Source organism: Ceratotherium simum, chromosome 34 (genome assembly GCF_057802395.1).
Source record: "Ceratotherium simum simum isolate JZ-2026a chromosome 34, ASM5780239v1, whole genome shotgun sequence".
In the NCBI taxonomy this organism is placed as follows: Eukaryota; Metazoa; Chordata; class Mammalia; order Perissodactyla; family Rhinocerotidae; genus Ceratotherium; species Ceratotherium simum.
The window spans coordinates 32,773,152-32,781,425 of NC_141933.1; the positions used below are offsets into that span (position 1 = coordinate 32,773,152).

Here is an 8,274-nt window from a genome sequence, read left to right on the forward strand (position 1 = left end):
AGCGTCAGATCCCACAGGTTAAGGGCTCAGTCCCACAAGACTGCCCCCACTTCAGACACCACTCATGCCAATCACAAGTCCAGGTTGTCACCTGCGAGTCTAACCAACTGGCTTTGGATGGGAGGTTCCCATGACCCCCTTCTTGGGTTCAATTAATTTGCTAGACCAGCTCTCAGAACTTAGAGAAACATTTTACTTACTAGATTACTGGTTTATCATAAAAGAACGTAACTCAGGAAAAGCCAGGTGGAAGAGATGCATAGGGTGAGGCGTGGGGAAAGGGCACAGAGTTTCCATGCCTCTCCCAGCGCCCCTCTCCCAGCGCCTCCATGTACTCACCACCTTGGAAGTGCAGGCTTCATCACATAGGCTTTTTTGATTAAATCATTGGCCACTGGTGACTGATTCTACCTTCAGCCCCTCTCCCCTCCCTTGAGGTCTGGGGTAGGACTGAAAGTTCCAACTCTCCAATCACAGGGTTGGGTCCCCTGGCAATCAGCCCCCTTCCTGAGGTTACCCAGGGGCTTTCCAAAAGTGACTTCATTAACATAACAAAAAACACCTTTATAGTTCTCATTACTTAGGAAATTCCAATGGTTTTAGGAGCTCTGTGCCAGAAATGGGGTGAAGACCAAATACATGTTTATTATAAATCACAATATCACAGTTACCAATAGCAATTCTACCCTTAAAATATTACTCTGTGGGCTGGCCCTGTGGTGTAGTGGTTAAGTCTGGTGCGCTCCACTTCAGCGGCCCGGGGTTCGTGGGTTCGGACCTTGGGCATGGACCTACAACACTAGTCAAGCCATGCTGTGGCGGTGACCCACATACAAAATAGAGGAAGACTGGCACAGATGTTAGCTCAGGGCTAGTCTTCCTCAAGCAAAAAAGAAAAAAAAAAAAGAGGAAGACTGGCAACAGATGTTAGCTCAGAGTGAATCTTCCTCACCAAAGAAAAGAAAGATTACTCTGTATTATAACTTGCAAGACTAAAGGTTATCTTTTTGCTATTTACATTTTAATTTGTTTAATTCCAGATGTGATTTCAGAGTTACTTTAAACTCAGGAGCTACACATGTACACAGTGTGGGTGAAATGTCTGCAGCCAGCTCATCCCCATTTTGTAAATGTATACTTATGTTCTGCGTGGGCAGTGATGCCTCCTGACCTGGTCCTGAGACTGCGGGGTCTTAGCTTTACCACTGGGGCCCACAGCCCTGTACCTCCCTATTACTATAAGGAGAAAGAGCAAGAAAGCCAGAAGGAAGATTTTAGGGCACCAATTTTAAACCTCATTTTGGTATGTACCTCTATGAGAATTTAATGAAAGCTTCCATGACCTTCTTCCTAGAAAAAAGAATATACACACAAATGTTGATACACTGTTTTTGGCTGTTTCTGGATTCCCTAACACTTGATCATGGGTCCCCGGATAAGTATTCTTGCCTTAAGGACATAACTACATACAATTTCAGATAATGTCATCTAGGGTTGGTTTGACATTAATTTAGAGTCATGCCATCAAACCGACAGGACACCAAAGGCAAGGCCATCCATCAAAGAATGACTAAGATCTACACCAAAGGTCCCCCTTTCTCAGAAACTGCAGATGATAACACCATCGTGTTGGTCATCCACACCTACGGCAGAGCAGGCAGTCTCAGTGTCTTTAACCGCAACAGACGACACGTTAGTAGCAGTAGTATTAACAACTAATGTTTATTAAGCATTTATGATGTGCCAAGCACTGTTCTAAATGCTTTACATGAATTCATTTAATCTTTACAACCATCCTAAGAGATAAGTGTATTTTCCTCATTTTAAAAATGAGAAAACAGAAGATTTCTAACTATACGTATTGGAGACAAGGCCTGACACATGCATTGTCCCTGAACACAATGTGACCTAGGAGTGTACTTATCAAAATCTATGTGACAATAAACCACAATAAAAGGGGGTCCGCTAATGTCTGCTATAAGAATACTATGTTGACTAATAAATTACCTGGGAAAGGCTTTCATAATTTTAAAGGAGACACACCTCAAACCCAAAAATGTTTGCACTCCAAAGATGGAGAATTACTTATCATCTACACTCTAAAGAGACAGCATCAACACTGACATTCCTAGACTATGACACTCACTCTGAAAATTTTCATTTTTAGACTCACTTCAAAAAGGGTAAGTATTCTTAATAAAAGACATGAGTTGGGGCACTGCTGGGAATATATGCAGAAAGCGGCCCCCCCGCATCTAGGAGGCCTGCTCCTCACCAGGGAGCTGAAATGACTTCTTCACACACTTTCAGCAAAGTGAATCCCCTCAACCTCATGGGAACTAAGCCCCCAGGCAGGGAAGTTAGATGTGGTGAACTCACATTCAAAAATCGTTTTTTTCCTAACATACACCAACACAGTCCCGGCTGGAACCTGCCTCAGACTTTTCAAACACTTTTAATTAAAGCTGCGATTTGGGGCCGGCCCCCTGGCTTAGCGGTTAAGTGCGTGCGCGCCGCTACTGGCGGCCCGGGTTCGGATCCCGGGCGCGCACCAACGCACCGCTTGTCTGGCCACGCTGAGGCCGCGTCCCACATACAGCAACTAGAAGGATGTGCAACTATGACATACAACTATCTACTGGGGCTTTGAGGGAAAAAAAAAAGAGGAGGATTGGCAATAGATGTTAGCTCAGAGCTGGTCTTCCTCAGCAAAAAGAGGAGGATTAGCATGGATGTTAGCTCAGGGCTGATCTTCCTCACAAAAAAAAATAAATAAATAAAGCTGCGATTTGCACTCCACCCTCCTATTTCTCAGAACACTTCAGAGAAACTGGAATGTCACAGAGGCTAGAGGAAGACAGGAACATTCTGGACATTATTCTAAAATCTTAATTTCTCATGGAATTGAAAACCCACAAGTGACTAGGCTGCCAGCTGAGAAACTGCTGCTCTTCTTAAATGCTAATTATTGGCAATGTTATCATATTATTAGAACCTAGCTCAGGGCCACCTGTACAAGGAAGCCTAATAAAAATATCATCTGAAAACAATGACAATATTGCTTCTAACCAAAGTCAGATTTGCTTACAGTGAGGTCTTTGCACTCTCTGGGTGCTGGGAGAGCCGGACTTTATTTTTTTCTGTAAAGCTTCTTCAGAACCTTCCACAGTATCTTCGAGGCCTTGTTCAGAATCATTTGATTTTGATTTTCCTGCTTCATTGATATTGGACTTGTCAAGGTTTTCAGACATTCTCAATTAAGTTTATTCACTTTCCTAGGAAAGAAAAAAAATGAACCAAAGTATTCTAGCTCTGTCATTAACTAGCAGTGTGACTCTGGGCAAATCACTTAATCTCTTTGGCTTTCAGTTTTCTCATCTGCAAAAGAAATGGGCTTGCTAAGATCTTATCCAGCTATAATATTCTACTTCAACGATTCAACAGATATCTGTAAAATGACACTTGTAATTGATCAAATTTATGGATCTGCACCCGAGAGAGAGAGTAAGAAGCTTGAATATTTCTGTCCCACTCCTGAGTACCACGTCACGAGAACATGGGGCCTTAAACTGTTAGAAGATAACACTATAAACTGCCTGCTTCTATTTTAATCAAAGGATGATTCAATTCTTAAATGCTTTACTTTCATTCCTAAAAGCTGACAGGAAAACTGTCAGCTTTGGAATACATGCTTTTGGAAATAATGCTTTTAATCAGGCTTCCAAGTGAATATACTGGGTTGAAGAGTTGGTTCCCTGATCTTATTATGTGGATAAGATACCCGAGATGACAGATAAAAGAGAGAATTTTAAGAAGAATGTGTGGGGCAAATATTTTTATTAACTCCTTGCCAATCAGCAGGAAAAGATGGTGAGTAAAGTAGGAAGCTGCACACAACCATAATATATGCATTTGGGTGGGGTTTTAACTTTTCTAGCAGCTGATTAGAATAGGAACAATGTTTCCAATTAAGGGAGAAGACAGACACAATGTTTCCACATTTATAATACTAAAAATAATTAGCATTTGTACTATTAGCACTTGAAGGCCAGAAAACATTTTCATAAACACTATTTAGACTTTATTACACACCTGGAAAGTAATCCATGGATCAAAAGAAATGTCTACTGCTTTCAGGAGATTTGGCAGACTCTCTTCTGCACATTAGACAGAGGAGAACAATCACTTGACATAATTATCTGAAATTTCAGATACCTCCATTAAATAGAATTTAGTTACTGGAACTGACATTTTACTGAATCACAGTTACTGAATGACAGGCCTGTATTATTAATATAAAGGTTGCTTTAATATACTGCCCTTTTACCTTCCAACATCCTACTCCAGACACCCATCTCCTCTCTGTCCTAAATCCCATTTGGCTCTGGAAATGTTCCAAGACCCAAAACATAACATTACCAGCATATTCTATGAGAAAGGACAAACAAAAACACTTCTAATTTTATCCTCCTCACATGCTGGGAATGAGCTCAGGAAGGATGAAGTAACTCACTCTGCGCAGTGAGGAGGAAAGGCAGGACTTCCAGGTCTTCAGCGCTCAGCTTAGCAAACTAACGCCATCCCTTTAAGATGTGGCTCAAGTCCCAAACTCATCAGTGTTTGCACCTTTCTCTGAACTCCTATAGGGCTGATGACTAGACATTTGGCTTTCATCACCGCCTTAAATCCAATTCAAAATATGCTTATTTAAATACGAATAGAAAGATGAGAAGGCATGGTCTAGAGGTGCAGAAAGACATGCTTACAAGGACACAGAGTGAGACTTAAGCCTTAATGGCAGTATGAAATCACTAAGGGAATATAGCAGAGACACTAATTCCGACTGGAAGGAGGCTGGGATAACCTACCCGGAAAAGGTGACATTTGAGCTGGTCTTTTTGGAAAGAGTAGGATTTCACGCAATTAAAAAATGTCTGGAGAGAGAGAGGAGGTGAAAAAGGGGACATTTCACTCAAAGGGCAAAGTGAAGGCAAACGAAAATAAGTAGAAGTAAAGAAAAAGTGGCAGGTGATGAAGATGGAAAGACGGGGTGACGGCAGAGTGTAAAACTGCTAGTTATTTTTTAAAAACTCTCCACCTAGATTTTTAACTTCTTAAAGGCCAAGACCAACCATATTCCCCGCATATGCTCCATGCGTGTAAGTCTATCCCCCAAAGAGATACCCACTAAGTATTTGTTGAGAGCTGTGTCATCTCTGTGATGTCAGTGTATGTGGGAGGGATGGGCGTTGGTCTCAGACATACCTGGGTTCCGAATCTGGCTCTTTTCTAGCTGTGAAACTTCAGTTTCCTCATCTGTAAAACGCAGCTATCTACCTCTTCGGTTTGGGGGAAGTTTAAACGACAGAGCGTGCCTAACAAGAGCTAGCACACAACGGGCTTCCCATAAACGCTAACTACAGCTGTGGGGCGACAGGACGCAGAGAGGAGCCATGCAGTTGCTTACGGTGTGCTCATTCACTCCACGACACCCGCCTGCTACGCCTGGGAGGGAACCGAGGTTGGGAGCTCCTCGCACTCGCGGTGAAGACCGTCTCTCCGAGCTGCACGCCGGGCCCACGCCGGATACAAAAGCCCCCCAGCAAAAAGGGTCTTCCAGCCAAAGAAGGGCTCTGCGCCGCGCGCGAGTCGCTCCGTCTGGCGCGCAGGGCAGGCCCGGACGCCGTTGTCAACAACTGTTCGGGCGGCGGCGGGGCGGGGCGCGCCCGAGCACGGCCTGGAGGCTGGTCAGGCCGCCCTACGCCCCGGCCGCCCGCCGTCCCTGCGCCGCCTCGCCTGCACCCGGCACCGCCGGGCCGACCGACGCGGCAGGGCCGAGAGGCCTCTGCGGCCGGCCTCGCCGCTCGGGGCGTGCGCCCTCCTGCCGCGCGGGCCGGGACCGGGCGGGGAGCAGTGCGGCTCCGCGTCCGCCCCTCCGAGGCCGCGGCCCTGGCTGCCCGCGCCCGCCCGGCTCGGAAGGAGGGCGGCCGCTCCTCAGCGCCGGGAGGGGCGGCAGCCCTCTGCGTGGCGCCCGCCGCGAGCAGGGCGGCGCCATGTCTCCGTACGGACGGGCGGAGGGCGGGCTCCGCGCCGGCCGGTTCCCCGTGGGCGGCGCCATGCCTCCGTACGGACGGGCGAGCTGGCGGCAGGGAGGGACGCGAGGTCAGGTCACGGAAAGGAGCGGCGGGTCGGCCGCAGCCGCTGTCAGATGGCAGGATACCCTCGTGTTGCCTAGCGGCGCGGAGTGCGTTCGGCGCTGCTGTGGGCTGTTAAGGTCACGCCCACCACCTGGGCAGCCGCGCCTCCCTGGGACGGCCGGCCCGGTTCGGTTGAGGTCGTCTCTTATCTGAGTGACGGCCACGCTGTCCCTAGGAAGAGCCAGGCTTTAGTCCCGGGAAGACGAGGGCGGGGGTCCTGTCGGGGGGTACTCGGAGCGTTATGCTCTGGCGGGGACATGCCCCGCTCAGACGGCCGCTCCGAGCCTCCTCTCCCTCCGTCCCCGGCGAGGGGCCGTCGCTGTGTCGGCGCTGGGCGACTGGGGGCTGCTCGGAGAAAACCATGCTTGTCTCGGCCTGGAGCAGTGAGATAGCAAACTACACAGTAGGAATAGTTTTTGTGCCTAATCTTAAAAAATAAACTGTACGTGACTCTTTACTGTTCATTTGTAAAAATGCTTTAAGATAGAGCATAAGTCATGTATGCCTTAAACAAAAGGAAGGCAATAATCAAATCTCCCTGTAGCCAATAAAACTTGTTAACTCTAAATAACTAGAACAAGATGGAGCGGAATTAGCGCGTTCAAACGCCACTTCTAAATAAATACGTGGGCAGTTATTCCCAAAGTATTGAAAGCTGAGCGCAATACAACACCCTCAAACCATTCACTAATGAGGGCATTAAAGTACGTATTACTCCTTAAACACACACACACACTTCTCAGGTGAGGATTTACTTTAGGAGAAAAAAACCCTTAAGATACTCAACCGGAACTAAGATTCACGAAGAAAACATTCAGTTCTCACTCCTGTGTCCTGCCTAATGTGCCATTGAGCCTCCAGGTGAGTGGTTCTCAGCTCTGACTACACCTGAGACTCTCCGGGGGGCAGTGGTTCCCAAACTACCATCTGAAACTCCGAGGTGGGGAGGGGTGTTGCCAAGCAAAAGTTTTTAAGCTTGAGGGGTGATTCTAAGATGCAGTCAGACTGGAAGACCTCCTTAGCCAGATCCACCCCCCACCTCCACACCCCTAGTGAGAGTCCCCCACCTTCCTTGAAGGATTGATGTAAACAATTTTCATGTGTAGAGAGGACACTGTGACAGTACCAAAGCCCTGATTTGACTTGCAATGGCTTACTTGTAATCTTTTGATACACTTTGAATTGTTTCCTTTAAATATTAAAAACACATTGACACATGTTCCAGTCCGATTTTTGGCTGCAAGGACTGGAAACTCAGATTACCTCGAGGTAAAGCAAGTTCACTGCAAGGCTCCACAGCGAGCGGAAGGAGAAGGCTGGCAGCTGCTCTAGAGAGAGGAGCACTCTATCGTCTCCGCAGGACACAGGATCTCTCGTCACCTCTGCTGCTTGCTGCAGGCTACTTCACTCCTCTCTGCACTGGAGACTGCTGTTTCCATTTGCTTAGTTGTTGTTCCCTCATAAGTTAGATTTTTCTAGATAGAATTTGATTGGCCAAGCTGATTTTTGTGCCAAGTCAGTCTTATTTGCCTACAGGTAGGCTGCCCTTGGATCAGTGCTTAGCCATGGTCTCCTCAGCTAGGGTGGTGGGGAGCCTCACAGTCACCTAGGCATCAGGTGGATAAGTGGGGATGGGTCCCCAAGAGGGCATCATGGATGAGTGAATGAGGGCACACAGCAAACTACGGTAACAGATCTGGTGATGCAGGAGGGTTGCCCAAGGCATTCAGGAGAGCACCAGACCTGGAGTTTAAAACTTGGACAATGCTTGCAGTAAACACGACTGATTTTTCTTAAAACTTTATTCTATTCTTGCTTATGAAGTTATGATAATTTCCCTGAAATTATCATTCTATTAGAAAGTTGCTTCTTCCAGGACCATGAATATAACTAGGCAGTTAGTTCTGCCTTCCCCTGGAGAGATGTTAGTTTCGGTTGCCAAATAATCATGCTGTTCAATTATGTGCAAAATCAAGGATGCAAATCAGATAGTACACAAACAACTGCTCCGCCAACTATAGCCTCATCACAATTTCAGTAGTTTCTGAAAACTTCCTCACACTTAAATCACGAACTA

At 46.7% G+C, this 8,274-nt stretch overlaps 1 protein-coding gene across 9 annotated transcripts in view; it reads right to left on the minus strand.

Annotated features, from left to right (window-relative positions):
• Positions 1-5,944, minus strand: part of TCP11L1 (t-complex 11 like 1) — a 44,914-nt gene extending 38,970 nt beyond the window's left edge. The window contains exons 1-3 of one of the 9 annotated variants that reach the window (XM_087423168.1): positions 5,468-5,942; positions 4,093-4,157; positions 3,089-3,275 (exon numbers count right to left, since the gene is read on the minus strand). In XM_087423168.1, the coding sequence (XP_087279294.1) occupies positions 3,089-3,251 (163 nt within the window). In that variant the 5' untranslated portion in view covers positions 3,252-3,275; positions 4,093-4,157; positions 5,468-5,942. Of the gene's footprint in view, positions 1-3,088; positions 3,276-4,092; positions 4,158-5,265 lie in introns of all 9 variants that reach the window. The other 8 variants (XM_087423167.1, XM_087423166.1, XM_087423165.1 and 5 more) reach the window with 8 other exon arrangements.
• Positions 5,945-8,274: the final 2,330 nt, after the last annotated feature.